The following is a 15,708-nucleotide window of genomic DNA, read 5'->3' on the forward strand; positions in this document are numbered from 1 at the left end:
ACTGACTCAGCGAAGAAAAAAATCCCCACTGCCAGAATGTAATTCAAATTTGACAATATTTTTGCTGAACAAGTTCATAATCATCTGTAAGATATTTTTTTGTAACGTAAACATTATGTAGCCAGAGGTTTCCAGTAGTATAAAAATCTCAACTTGTTTTGGGAAAAGTGGGGGGATGCCGGGGGATGAGGCTGTGGATCACGAAATGCCTCTTTAAGGTTTGCAAATTGGGAAACCAAATATTTGGTATGTGCATGAGGGGGTCGGATATTTTGGTAGGCTGGGGGGAAGTAAATTTTGGCAGTCTGAGAGCCTGGCAAACACTTTTTGGCACATGCCGTGACCAAGTATTATTGTGCTATAGATGCAATAGGAAGTTGAATCGAGTTAAGGCTTATGATTTTAAGAATCTGTGGGTATTACAGATTATTTTGGTACCAAAATCTCAAAATGGCCAAAAGTGAGTTAAGGCCTTCTGTTTGTCAACCCTCAATATAATAAATAAATAAAATGTTGGTATTTATACAGCGCCTTTCACATGTGAACATGTACCAAAGCGCTTTACATTTATTCCGCTGTCGTTAGAATATGTCAGCTGCCATACAATGCCCAAGGCATGCTCATACCTTTGGGCGGCGCTCAATGGACAGTATTCATAACAGCTCCCCATTTCACACCTGGATGGAGAGGAGTAATCGAGATAAAGTGCCTTACTCAAGGGCACAACACGATGGCGTCGCCGGGGCTCGAACCCGCAACCTTCCGATTATGAGTCGTAGCCCGTTCCGCTCGGCCACCGTGCTCCCTTTATACCCGATGACCCCTTTTTTTAGGTGCGGCTACCCAAAGACTCCCCTTTTTTAGGTGGACGAGAAGCAACCCAATGACCTCCTTTTTATACTAGTAGAATCTTAAAATGTCACAAAATAATGCAGAAACTCTCAAAACTTGATATGTTTTTTAAACTTCTACCCGTCGGACAATTTTTGAAATATACCCAATGACCACCTTTTCCTCCTGTTATTTTGTTTGTACCCAATGACCCCCCCCTTTTTTTTTTTTTTAACAACGTTTTGTACCGATAGGATCCAACTTCGCGACGCTGGTAGGCACATACCCCGTCATTTCTAAAGTTAAGTGCCCCCCCAGACCTATCTGTGAAAATCTAGTTTTTCAAATTACGGAGCATTTGGCTTGCTATACCTGTTGTGATTGCGTAATCAACCCGGAAATGGCATGTTACAGACAGCCCGTCATCAAAATAAACAAAATCAAGACATCGGACAGGACAACGTGAAGCCAGGAAAAGTGTGACCATGATTATACGTGATAATTTGATAGTGATCAGCCTGGTGATATTAATAGGAGCTTTGTTCCTGCATTGTGATGCGAGAGGAACAGTGGTGAATGATAGACCCATCATTGGTAAGAAGTCTTGCTTTTTCTCATTTTAATTTTAAGCTTACTCAGTTACTGCTGCCATGTTAGTTACTATCTGTATCGTTCCAGTTCCATTAGCCAAGTTTTGACTATACCATTCAGCAAATTACTTCAGCGGTGTTCGTCTGCTCGGTCTGATTATCGCGTAAAAAGAACTAGGTCACGCGATGGACCAGCAAACCCCAGCAAACAAGGTGCCGATGTGATGATGACGTGATTCAATTATCCAATCAGAACCATACTTCCATATATACGCCATAAACTGAGCCAAATTGGCAGACCGCTAAAGTTCTCTGCTGAAAACTATAGAAACTAGAGGCAAATGGTGGTCATAGACCACAAACCTAGCTGGGGCATGTTAGTATTTTGGAGGTATCTGACCCCTGAAAGATGTTCCAAAAATGTTCCCTGGTCATGAGGTTTGTTGTCACAAGTTTGAGTCTTGTACTCCTTACAAATGTCCAGAAAATATAATTCTAAGATTTGACCCCAGATAACCTTTGACCTGATCCCTGCACAGTGTTCCAAAGTGTTCCCTGGTCAGTAAGTTTGTTGTCACATAGTTTGAGCCCCTGTACCCCTTACAGATGTCAAGAAAATGCATTTCAAAACTAAATTTGACCTCTGCATGACCTTTGACCTGACCATTGCAAAATGTTCCCCATGGTCATGAGATTTGTTGTCACTGAGTTTGAGCCCGTACCCTTACAGATATCCAGAAAATGAAATTATAAGATTTGACCCCACTTAACCTTTGACCTGACCCCTGCAAAGTGTTTCAAATGTTCCTTTGATCATTAAGTTTGTTGTCACCAAGTTTGAGCCCGTACCCCCTTAAAGTTGTCCAGGAAAAGCATTTCTAAAATTTGACCTCTGTATGACCTTTGACCTGACCCCTGAATTTGAATAACTTATCCTTCCCTTTTAAGCAATTTATGAACTTTCGCTGGGATCCATGAATGGGTCTTTGATGACCTTTGACCCCAATTCCGTGTGCAAGTTATGGACACTGGGTAAAGCCGATGCACATGTGTAAGTGACGTCATTGTGCTGTGTAATATGTGGCAGAAGGAGCATTTCGAAGGTATTTGGTTATATACCGGAAATGCCCCCTTAATGACCTTTGACCCCAATTCTGTTTGCACCTATGGGCACTGGATATAGCTGATACATACGTGCAAGATAATTTACGTAATTGTAGGGTGTAACCTGGAGGAGAAGCATTTTGAAATTTCCTAGTTTTTGTTACCAGAAGAAGGAAGCAGAATCGGATAGCATTAGAATACCCCAGCTAGGTAAGGGGTGGTGCAATAATTGTGTGTACCCCAGGGGTGAATTATAGGGGGCAAAGATTTTTGGCAGGCCAAAAGGGGAGGGGTAAGCATTTTTGGCAGGTCGAAAGGGGGGTCAAGCGATTTTGGCAGGTCGAAAGGGGGGGGGCAAGCAATTTTGGCACAGATATTTTGGGCACCGTTTCTATATTACGCCCTAAAAACCCAGCAAACACAAAAACGTTTTAAAAACGTTTTAAATAAGTTATATTTTGGCTTTTGGTTTAAGTAAAACGTTTTAATAACATTAAAATGTCGGGTTATATAAAGGTCATGATAACGTTTTAAAACGTTTTGTATGAAAACACACTACAACAATAATTTTAAATGTTTTCAAAAATGTTATTTTAAACTATTTTTGCAAACATTTTTGCCAAATATTTTGACAATACTTAAATAACATTATGTTAAAATATTTAAACCCAGGAAACACAGAAATGTTCTTAAAATGTTCTTTTCAAAACCTTTTAATAACATTTAAATGTCGGGTTATATAAAGGTTAGGAAAACGTTTTTGAAACGTTATTGCAAATATTTTGGGCAAACATTTTTCACAAAATATTTTTTCAACTCCCAAAATAACATTCTGTTTAGAATGTTTTGTATCAAGTTTTCAAGAATGTTTTTGGAATGTTATTAAAACGTTTTTATACCCTTTATATAACCCGACATTTAAACGTTTTCTGTAAAACATTCTTGTTTGCTGAGCAGTAGATTATCAAAAAATGATTTTTGAAGGTAAAGAAAACGTTTTATACTCTTAATATACCCTTTATATAACCCGACATTTAAACGTTTTCTGACAACCTTTTATAACCTTTTGCGAATGATGTCGAAAACGTTTTGTGTTTGCTGGGAAGGCGTAGGAAAACGTTACGAACACGTTCAAATATGCAAAATTTCCTGCTCGCTGCACTCGCATTATATGTTAAGACAATTTAAGGTTTTAAATTCGGGTTCCCCAAAATCTTGCATGTGTAAGGGGGGGCAAAGGTTTTTGGCACGTCGAAAGGGGGGGCAAAGGTTTTTTGGCACGGCCAAAGGGGGGGCAAGCGATTTTTGGCAGACCATTTTGAAAATTCACCCCCCCGGGTACACATAATTATTGCACCACCCCTAAAGAAAGAAAGAAAGAAAGGATCGGATAGAAAAACAGGACCAAGCTTGGGGGTTGTAAACCCCCAGCTAGGTAGAAACCTAAGTGTACAGAGCAATGTTGAAATAGTTACAGTACAATACATACAGCAGAATATGAAATGGAGCTGCATTAATTAAAACATTTTTATATCTAAACCACAAAATGTAAAAAGATGCACACATTATGATTGTTGGACTTACAGCACTCATTTTAAATTGTTGAATTGACATATTTATGATTATCGACACGTATTGATCTAATCTAAATTTAAGTCATCCACCCAATATTAGAATTACAAAATTAATACAATGAAATCGATATAATTTTCTTACCTTGTTTGTTGCTCATTCAAGATGACAAAACACAGAAAATACAAATAAGTTTACATCAACTAAATATGTAAACAGTTATAATAGCAAATGCTCAAAGATTGTGAATCCCTTACTCAAAACATTTCAGATTTGGGATTACATCTATACTGAGACTTGAACAGCATACAGCAGAACTAAAACTGGTTACAAAAATTTCACAAATTAATGTCCTTGTGCAGATGGTACATGTATGGTACTGAAACGAGAGTGTTGGTGTAGTTGAAAATGGATGTGATCCGGACTGATCCCAATAATCCCACTCTCTTATATGGTTCAAAATCTGGTTTCTATTTCAAAACCAATTTCACTGGTGACCCCGTTCTTATCACTAGAGTTTATAAAATGTGGTGTTTTTCTTTCAATCATAAAAAGGATAATTGACCAGACAATTCTTGGGGACCATAAATTTGGTCAGAAATGTTCCTTTTTTTTAATTTATTTTCTTCGCTCAGAGCAGTAGTGACCCAAAGGCATAATGGGTCGATGAACTGGTATATGCCCCTAAGAGTGTACTATATCTGGTATAATTTATTATAATAATGGTTGTAAACTGACATATTTTCTGTACAGAGATGTAAAATAGGGCACTCTGGTAGCTTTGGCTTTGCTTTCACCTGCCATTATTTTAACTATTGCTTACTATACACTCTAAATTACAGGGATTTGAATTCAAATCCAAAAGACTAACTTTCAAAACTTTCAAAGACTGTAGTTAGAACCAATCAATATAGGATTAAAATAAGTCTTTACAAAGTTTTATCAATTTCAGTCCCGCAGGGATTTAAAAAATAAAACTTTCAGATTAAAAGTTTAAATTTACAAAGAGCAAATGTTAATACTTCAAAGACTTATTTTCAAGTTTAAAAGATTTAATTTTTAAATCCAAGGCGGCCTGTAATCAGTGACAAAACCTTTGGATTAAAAAATAACACTATCCTTAGACTTAAAATGTCAAATCCTTGAAAGATTAAAAATGCAAGTGACAGCAAGTCCATTGGATTTAATATTCAAGTTCTTTAAGATTTACTTTTAAGCATATCTGGGATTTATTTCAAAATAATATAAATCTTTATAGGGATTTAAATATCGATATTAAATACAAGTCTGTGTGACTTCTTATCAAGTAATACGTCTATTCACAGAAGTAATACCAAGTCAGGACTACTTCTTTCATAAAGTTCAAGCAATAGTCTGCAGTGCCATGATAATTCCAGTGTCACTGCAGTGGCCGAGTGTGATCCTTCATGGAAATAAGCTTACCCATTTATAAATTATATATGTGTATAGGTAAGCTTATACAGCAGAAGCACAGACTACTACCGTGGCGATTGAAGATAATGTTCACATTGGCCCTTCGTGCACAACAATGCAAGCTTTTTCATGGAAGATATAGTCACTGACATTGGCAATTACAGCATTTGGGATGCCATTCTGCAAAACAAATTCGTCCATATCACTTCATTTATTCGCTCGCCACCACACAAAATCGCAAAAGAAAGATGGCGGCTGAGCAGTCCAGGAAAACGTTTCGATTTGATCACGTGCACGCACCATCGCGTTGTGATTGGTTTAATGTTTAAGTCTTTCGAAAGATTTAAAAATAGTCTTCGATCCCAACAGTAAAATTTAAATCCAACCCCGCGTAAAATAAATCTTAAAGACTTAAAAATTTACAAGTCTCAACTAATATTTTAAGTCTTTCTAATTTAGAGTGTACACCAATCACTGTCACTATTATTCAAGTTTTTGCAATAACCTTTCAATTCCCACTGAGCCCTTCCAAAATCATATTAGCCATCAATCCTCTCATACACACATTCCCTGGGCTTGGATGACGAACAGATGATAATTACATTTTGAGAAAAGGGTATGAGTTTTTTGTACCCATTATTGTCAAAGGTTATTCAATGAATATACAAATATATTGGGGTTCAAGAACTGTGCCCTGATAGATGAGCAAAAGAACATGTGCAATTTCACTTTGTTGTAGTTCGCAGCACAAACTTTAAAAAAAACATGTGCAATTTCACTTAGTTGCCAGCGGAAGAAAACGGGAAGATTACAGTGGTTTGTTGCCAGCGGAAGAAACCGAACGATTACAATACCTAGCTGGGGGGTGTAAACCCCCCAGCTAGGTAATTACTGAAGGCCCATACTAAGGTAGTACCAATGCTTGTCAAAGTATCTACAAAATTTAACCCTTAATGACATTTTCAGGGGTAGCAAATTTCACCCCTTGGCATTAGATATTTGAAATTTTACCTCTTAAAGGAGTATTTCGTGATCCTAGCATCCTCTTTTTATGACATTTTTCAGTACATATCCACGAAAAAAGCATATTCCCAAAATTTCAGTTGATTCCGATTTTGCGTTTGCGAGTTATGCATGATTATGTGTATTACACTGCTCCATAGACAATACGTTGTAATTTCGTTCTGGTGCACCAGAACGAAATTCAAATTTCGCGATATCTTTGCTAAACGAATTAATCTGCAAGAAATATTTTGTACATAAACATTATGTAGCCAGAGTATTCCAGTGATATAAAAATCTCAACTTTTTTTGAGAAAAGTGGGGGATGAGGCTGTGGATCACGAAATGCCCTTTTAAGTTGTGTAAACGTCTGTTTATACATGTACTACGCTGCAATTATTGCGGTGTGTTGCAGATACATCGATTACTTTTTGCCGCAACTCAAGGCAACTCATCACATTTCAAGTTAAAATGTATTTAACTTTATTGTGATATCACAATGCAGTATTTTGCAGTAGGATGCAGTACGGCAACGCAACGCAAAGCAAAGCAATTGCGGCGTAGTATGAACGGCCCTTAAGACAATAAAATGGTGTAACATCGGTGATGCCAGCAGGTTAAATTGACCCTTTTTCGATGTCCCAAGTGAACCCCCCCCCCCCCCGCCCTTTTAAATTGACCCTTTTTCGATGTCCTAAGTGAACCCCTGCCCTGAGTATTTACTCGCATCAAGCTTCGCTGATCGTCAACACAATTTTCAAGCTATGATGCTCTATTCTTAGTCCTGGGCTGAGTACCGGTAGCTAAAATGTGTCCATTTATTTTAAATAGGCCAATTAAAAATATGTCTTTGGCATAAACCCAAATGGATAGGGATAAGTGTTTCTTGATTATTAATATCAGCGTACCTACTCAAATAAAGTGTGGCAATCAAGACGTGAATTTAATGATCTTAACATAATATGATGCAATTTCTACAACCACAGTACTGATACTTTTTTCTATGTAGGTATATTATCCCAAACTGAGTGGAATGATCAACTTATAAAGCATGGAGATGCTTACCTCGCTGCTTCCTATGTCAAGTACATAGAGTCAGCTGGTGCAAGAGTGGCGCCAGTGTTTGTCAATCAAACACAACTGTATTACAACAAGATATTCAACTCTGTCAATGGGTATGTGTGTTTCTTTCTTGTTTTTGTCAGTTTTTATGTAATAGGCCTACAGTTTATTTGTCCTGCTTGGAAAGTGCTTAAAAAATTGCTTTCATACTTTTCAATGAAGACCAATTACTAATGAATGCAACCTGGAACAAGATCAAATTCAGGTTTTTGAAAGGGGAAGGACAATCATAAAACAAAATTCAGCTTGCGCTTCACTTGTTCACCCTAACTTTAGGTCAAATACAACTCTATTGGGTATTCTGGGGGAGCTTGAGGGGCTAGACCCAAGCGTGTGTCCGCCTGGATCGACCCATTAAACAATTAAAGAATAACCCCCTCACTCTTTGTGTTTAAAAATGTGGTTCAAAATTGCCAAAGAATATGTCAAAAACTTTTGTTTTAATTTTCTATAGGTGAGGGGGGGACTTCTGGGAAACGATCTGCCTGCTATCAGAGGGATGCAGCTATATATATTAACCTGTATATTCACCATTTCACCCACACGAATGGTTTTTATTTCATGTTTGTCTTCACCTTTATCATTCACCTTTATTTATTGCTCATGACAAGAGGGGGTCACTCCCTGGTTGTAAAGGTATACAGGGATGTACCTTTTCAGAAATTTTGGTATATCAATGGTTGGACCAATGCACCCATTTGGGCTCATTTTGGCAAAAGTACCTGTGGAATCGCCAAATAAGGGCAAATTTGGTTGAATTTTGGGTGCTCTCTGTTGGTTCCGAAAACAGTACAAAATAGGTATATAGAGAAAGTCAGCATATGAAAGTCTGTGGCACATCTCCATGATGCCACACCTGCTCTGACTATATAGCTACAAAGGGGTCACTGCACTGATAACAATGAATATTCATTTCTTGAAACCATTTACAGATTACTGTTGCCAGGTGGTGGACAACTTGACCTTTTAGATTCTGGTTATGGACGTGCAGCAAGGTATTTCTATGACATGGCAATGAAGGTAGGTACATGTACAGACAGATTTATTTTCCTTCAATATGCAGATCATGAGCTTGTAGATCATGAGCTTGCATTGCACTCATACAATATACTTGGCATATACCTTTAAATGATTGCATCAGAAGGAAGCTCATGCATTGCACCCCATCATTCAAAGAAGAATTTTGAGGTTTTCAAGTTGCGCGGTTCTAGACGTGAAGCGTATGCTGCAATGCCTCAACCTTGGCACGCATCATTTTAACCAGTACAATTTCACTTGGAGCTGGGGGGAATGTAATCAAATTTATGCAAATTAGCTACCAAATTATCATATTTTGCGATGAAAACCTAATTTGGAAACCGCTAATTGCAACTCCTCCACCAAATCACATCACTATACGCCTTTCCAGGAAAAATGCTGAGAAAATGCACTCACAACCTCAGATGGATGGACGGAATGATGGACGGATGAACAACCAGGAAACATAATACCGGTACCTCCGGTGGAGGCATAAAAAATGACAAAAGTGGTCTCTCAAATAGCATTAAATAACAATGTTGCAGGTGCTATAAAGATTCCAAGAATATCCCAGTCTATAATATTATGTTTAAACAATAATTTCAAACTGATATTTTTGTTCACAGAGTTATGATGCTGGAAATTATTTCCCTATCTGGGGAAGCTGCTTTGGATTTGAGATCCTCAGCATGTTAACAGCTGGCAAAGATTTGCGCACTTCAACAAAAGCCATTGATATCAGTTATCCACTCAATATAAGCAAAGGTAGGATTCTGATGCAAGGGGGGCACTTAACACAAATGACCATATGGGTATTTTCCCCCGGAAAGACCCCCCTTTTTGGATTTTGCAGCTCCAAAGGACCCCTATATTTGACCAAAATAGAGCTCCGAAAGATCCTTGATTTTGATAATTTGTTCATTCCTCATATTTCTGTTTTTTAACCGAAAAGCCAAGAAAAACCTTGATTTTGATTGTTCGCAGCTCCATGTCCCCATTTTACTTTTTTACAAGATCACACAAAGTTATCCATTATCTTACTCCCAGTGGCGGCACCAGGAATTTCTTTGGGGTCATAGGGGGAAAGTGAATTTTGGGAGGTGAGGGGGCAAATCAACAAATTTTGCTGCAAAAAGTAAAAAAAAACGTAATTTTGGTTAAAAGTGGGGGGGGGGGGCAAACTGGGTGAGGCAAGAATATATGGGGCGGTATATTTCCTCTTGCCTCTCCCCTAAGAATTAACACCTGTGTTCCTTTTCCTAATTCTTGAGAATCATTTTTACAATTTCAGACTATAAATCAAGTCACCTTATGAAGGATATACCAAATGACATTTTGAACACATTAACTACAGTCAACATGACTTTCAATTATCACCATTGGGGCATTTCACCAACAGTAAGTATATAGTTCATTTACCTTCAACAATTAGAAACAAACTAATAAAAGGTGTTTTTCAGGGATTTGTTGAACCATACAAGAACACCCAAAATTAATCAAATTTCAGATTTTTGTAATTTTGATACAAGCATATAGGATGTGCTACAGAATTGACAAATGTGACAAATTTGATAAAGACAAAAATTGGACATCAAAATGAAGACACATAACATATCCATATAGGCGTTAAAAAAATTAAGTGGGTAGGGGTGTGTTTATAAATGAATGTATGATATGGTCCTATATGAAGAATTCTACATGTGCCCATTGCTTCTTTGTGCAACTGGTAACGTGCATGTGTGATACTCAATTTTATAGTGTTCTTCAATAATTGCCATATTCTTCTTTCCAGAATTTTACAAAGAGTGAAGAATTGAAGAATTTCTACAGAATTCTCTCAACAAATGTTGATGAAAATGGTGTAGAATTCATCTCTACAATGGAAGGTGTGTAAAAGAGAGTCACTATCATATCAAACAATGACATGTACAACCATCCTAAACTATAGTTTTTTAAAGTTCTAAAAAAAGGCCCTGTTTGTTAAAACAGAACCGAGTTAATGCTTGAGTCCCCAGTAATGTGAAAAGTGCATTTCATTTTTTTGGACCCTGTTAATTAAAACAAACATACATTTGTACATAGCTGACCCTACAATACGTTAAGATCTGTATACAAGAGCTACAACTTTTCTTATCCAACATGACGACCTTGCACAGCTGAAGCTAAGCTCCAAACCAAGGACCCATCTGACTTTTTAGTCATTACTATCCAACTGAGACATGACTGTAGAGCCATATATTTTGGTATGTATATGGAGCTCTATATAGACTTGACCCTATGAGAAATGGTCTTGTGCATTTTTACGTTGTTTGCAACACGCGAGCACATCGGTTTTGTGCCTAAAAATCAGATCTTTCTGTCTTTGGTTGCTTTACTATATTTCACCCTCACCAGGGTTCGAATTTGTTTCAAAATTTTGTGTATCAGTTTTTGGCTAATTCATCATAATCAGGATACTTCCATGTACTAAAGCAATAAAAAAGTACTATACAAATGCAAAATTGGGTAGCAGTTACTTCAAAATATGGAGGAAACTGCTATGCGATACAGCCGAATTCGAACCCTGACTCCCCCACACGTAAAACATTATAACCTGCAATCCCCTCCCCCAGGCAATATTTTCCTAAAAGACACAATTCACGAAAAATACTTTTCCCATTCCAGCCTACAACTACCCCATATATGCCATTATGTGGCATGCTGAGAAGAATCAATTTGAATGGAATCCACACAAGGAATTCAGACTCGACCATTCACTCGAAGCCATTCAAGCTGTGCAATACTTTGCTAACTTCTTTGTTAATGAATGTAAGTTCTATTGTAAACTAATTAGTAAAAACTAGGCGGTTACCCGTATTTGGCGGTTCTCGGCTGTCGCGATTACCTGGCTGATGGTGACTGTACCCACCAAATTTTATGCCCATAGGACAGTTTTTTTTGACCTCAGATGACCCCTTGTGACCTCGAAATGACCTTCCAAAATTTGGCTCTAAATGTTGACTGTACCCACCACGTTTCATGCCCATACGACAGTTTTTAGTAATTTGACCTTGGATGACCCCAAAATGACCGTCCAAAAATTTGACTCTAAAAGTTGACTGTACCCACCAAGTTTCATGCCCATACGACATTTGTTACACTTTTTTGACCTCAGATGACCCCTGGGTGACCCCGGATGACCCCAAAATGACCGTCCAAAAATTTGACTCTAAAAGTTGACTGTACCCACCTAGTTTCATGCCCATACGACAGTTTTTACTAATTTGACCTCAGATGACCCCTGGATGACCTCAGGTGATCTTGGCCCACTTACCGAAACAAACTTGTTCTGTCTGAGGTCCAGATGCACCCACCCACCAAGTTTGAGGAACGTGCGACCCCTAATCTCCGAGAAAATAGACGGAAAACAGTTTTTACTAATTTGACCTCAGATGACCCCTGAGTGACCTTGACCCACTAACCAATATAAACTTGTTCCGTCTTAGGTCAAGATGCACCTACCCACCAAGTTGCATGCCCATATGACAGTTTTTACTAATTTGACCCCTAGATGACCTCTGGTGACCTTGACCCACTAAACAATACAAACTTGTTCTGTCCCGGGTCAAGACACACCCACCCACCCGTCAAGTTTGAGGAACGTGCGACCCCCAGTCTCAGCGAAAAACAGTTTTTACTAATTTGACCCCTGGATGACCTCGGGTGACTTTGACCCACTAACCAATACAAACTTGTTCTGTCTGGGGTCAAGCTGCACCCACCCACCAAGTTTGAGGAACGTGCGACCCCTAGTCTCCGAGAAAATAGGCGGACAGACAGACTCAGAGACAGACAGACAGCCAGACAGACTACCAGTATTATTATATAGACTAGGCGGTTACCCGTATTTGGCGGTTCTCGGCTGTCGCGATTACCTGGCTGATGGTGACTGTACTCACCAAGTTTTATGCCCATAGGACAGTTTTTACTAATTTGACCTCAGATAACCCCTTGTGACCTCGAAATTACTTTCCAAAATTTGGCTCTAAATGTTGACTGTACCCACCATGTTTCATGCCCATATGAGTTTTTAGTCATTTGACCTTGGATGACCCCAAAATGACCTTCCAAAAATTTGACTTTAAAAGTTGACTGTACCCACCAAGCTTCATGCGCATACAACATTTTTGACTAATTTGACCTCAGATGACCCCTGGTTAACCCCGGATGACCCCATAATGACCTTCCAAAAATTTGACTATAAAAGTTGACAGTACCCACCAAGTTTCATGATCATACGATAGTTTTTACTAATTTGACCTCAGATGACCCCTGGATGACCTCGGGTGATCTTGGCCCACTAACTGAAACAAACTTGTTCTGTCCGAGGTCCAGATGCACCCACCCACCAAGTTTGAGGAACGTGCGACCCCTAGTCTCTGAGAAAATAGGTGGAAAACAGTTTTTACTAATTTGACCTCAGATGACCCCTGGGTGACCTTGACCCACTAATCAATACAAACTTGTTCAGTCTTAGGTCAAGATGCACCTACCCACCAAGTTTCATGCCCATATGACAGTTTTTAATAATTTGACCCCTGGATGACCTCTGGTGACCTTGACCCACTAACCAATACAAACGTGTTCTGTCCCGGGTCAAGACGCACCCACCCGTCAAGTTTGAGGAACGTGCGACCCCCAGAATCCGAGAAAAACAGTTTTTCCTAATTTGACCCCTGGATGACCTTGGGTGACCTTGACCCACTAACCAATATAAGCTCGTTCTTCCTCATACCAAGCTGCACCCACCCACCAAGTTTGAGGAACGTGCGACCCCTAGTCTCCGAGAAAAGAGGCGGACAGACAGACAGACAAACAGATGTACAAACAGATGTACAGATTCTGGTGAATTATAGTAAGATAGTAGATTCTCAGTCATTAAAATCACACAAAGTTTTGAATTAAATCTTTCACTGGAGCTTAGGCAGGCAACTTGCTACGTTGACCACATGACCAGCTGGGACCAGCCCAGCTGGTCTAGTCCGACGAGTAGGACCTTTTTTTCTAAGTTACCAGACTATACTCATTTCACACTATGATCACTCTCTGACATGGTGCAAGAAAGACGAATCGCGAAAGTCCAGTGACCGCGCCGCCCAACGGGAGGCGCGGTTAGTGTATTTTTGTGGTTAATCTTTCTTGAGCGATCAGAGTTAGAGTATAGTTGGTAACTAAGAAAAAAAAACAGGTTCTTCTCGTCGGACTAAGCTGGTCAGTTGACTGTGAACTGATGGTATCAGATGTAATGTATTTTACTTAAAAGTTGTAAAAGTAAGTAAGTAAACTCATCAGTGTTACATCAGTGAATAAATTCATCAGGCTTGCACTTCAAATCAATTGGTATTTTTTGCTTGACAAAACCAGTTTAAAGTTTTTACTTTAATACTAATATTTCGTCCATCTCGTCGGAGGATGTGAACATCTGATCCATTTTCCCAGGAAACTGACTTCCCATCGTGTATGGTCTTATCTCCAGTCTTCAAAAGTGGGTCATATACATGTCTTAGGAAATAAGTGCCTTCCGCTCTATTCATTTTCATTGTTAAGGAAGATGATCCATTTTGTGGGGCTTTTGGCTAAAATTATACCGGTACAATGTGGGTTTTTTTTTTTTTAAATAATAAATATTTCTGATGTCATCAAGTTACATGACTGTTTGGTATTATGGCTCCTTGTAATATTTTCTGCTTAGCAACATTGAGTTCCAATATCTTTACAGTGTTTGTAGACAAAAAATAATTAGTTCTGTTTCATTTCTGTTTGTTACAGCTCGTAAGAACTCGCATAAATTCAGCAGTGAAGAAGAGGAAAGAAAGCATTTGATGTACAACTTCACTCCAGTATACACTGCAGATGTAGTGTCTTATGAACAATGTTACTTCTTTCAAACTTGCAGCGGTATTCGGTAACGGAGCGACAGAAGGTTGCTATTGATAAGGCCTATGTAATGAAATTATTAGTTCCCCGTCAGTCCGTCACCCTGCCGAATCACCTTTTCAATTTGACCAAAACTTTCATTATTTTCATAAAAAAGTCAATTATCTGAAAATTGAGATGGAAATAATCAAAATTGAAACTCTCAAAATGTCTAATAAACATCCCCTGCTGATCATAATCAGCAGTTTTTCTTAGTTGTAGGGGTAGAGGATGTGGTAAATAAATGGAAATTTAAGGATTAGCTCATCATGTTTCTAGTGATAACAAAAATTGCACATTTCTTTTCATTTTAATAAAAACAAATTCAAATCTTTTCTCAATCTGTTGCAAAATATCTGTGATGATCTAAGCATTAATGCCTGTTTTGAGATGGTCTTTTATCAACAATATATAGCCATGTAAAAGAAAGTTTTGACAATAATGAAATTTTCCAAAATAATGAATAATGAAATCATGACCTCCTATTTCACTGAAAAAAATGTGACGGGAAACTGATCATTTCATTTCATTAGCATAATGAGCTATTTTATATTGATCAGTACTAATCTTGTTAAAGTAATGTTCTTAGAGGTTTGCCTAACCTGACCAGGTTTTAGCCTGAGTAAATGTCATAATTCCAAACCGATAACGCATTTATATCAAAATTAAAATTGCATTTTGCAGAAGAGTTTTAATAAAATGTGCACACAAACAAATTGGTTGAAGTGTGTACAACATTACAAGGGCTCAGGGAACAGTATCTTAACTCTAAAATTGCCATTTTAATAAAAAAACAAAACTACATTATCGTAACTCCATGAAGATAAGATGTTGTGGTTTCAAGTGCAAAAGACACCCTGTAGAGCCAATGCAAGCTCTTTGAAACTCCAGGATCTGTATGTACAAAAGAGTTAGACCTGGTCTAAGTGGAATTTATTTCCATCAGGAATGGTCCTTTACTCTTCGTTTCCTTCCTAGAGTAGCTAGCAAAAAAGGGGGTCTTTCCGTGAGACTGGTGAAAATCTTACCAAAAAAGGGAGTCATTTAGTGAGACTGGGAAAATTTTTGGATCAAAATATAA

At 38.3% G+C, this 15,708-nt stretch overlaps 1 protein-coding gene across 2 annotated transcripts; it reads left to right on the forward strand.

The window, feature by feature from the left end:
* The first annotated feature begins 1,236 nt into the window (after positions 1-1,236).
* Positions 1,237-15,279, forward strand: LOC140164388 (gamma-glutamyl hydrolase-like). 2 transcript variants are annotated; one of them, XM_072187665.1, is made up of 8 exons: positions 1,238-1,425; positions 7,543-7,708; positions 8,588-8,675; positions 9,299-9,437; positions 9,964-10,070; positions 10,465-10,558; positions 11,337-11,480; positions 14,481-15,279. In XM_072187665.1, the coding sequence occupies exons 1-8, from the start codon at positions 1,317-1,319 to the stop codon at positions 14,618-14,620; spliced, it is 987 nt and encodes a 328-aa protein (XP_072043766.1). In that variant the 5' UTR covers positions 1,238-1,316; the 3' UTR covers positions 14,621-15,279. The 2 variants fall into 2 exon arrangements, with proteins under 2 accessions (XP_072043767.1, XP_072043766.1); XM_072187666.1 differs by lacking the exon at positions 10,465-10,558 and having other exon boundaries at positions 1,237-1,425.
* The last annotated feature ends 429 nt before the right edge of the window (positions 15,280-15,708 follow it).

The sequence above is a fragment of the Amphiura filiformis genome, chromosome 11, assembly GCF_039555335.1.
Source record: "Amphiura filiformis chromosome 11, Afil_fr2py, whole genome shotgun sequence".
NCBI lineage: Eukaryota > Metazoa > Echinodermata > Ophiuroidea > Amphilepidida > Amphiuridae > Amphiura > Amphiura filiformis.

Bases quoted from the DNA above. Each gene is read 5' to 3' on its own strand.
- LOC140164388 (XM_072187665.1), top strand. From the start codon at position 1,317: ATGATTATACGTGATAATTTGATAGTGATCAGCCTGGTGATATTAATA. The intron at 1,426-7,542 runs GTAAGAAGTCTT...TTTTCTATGTAG, and splicing joins GAATGATAGACCCATCATTG to GTATATTATCCCAAACTGAG. The intron at 8,676-9,298 runs GTAGGTACATGT...TTTTGTTCACAG, and splicing joins TCTATGACATGGCAATGAAG to AGTTATGATGCTGGAAATTA.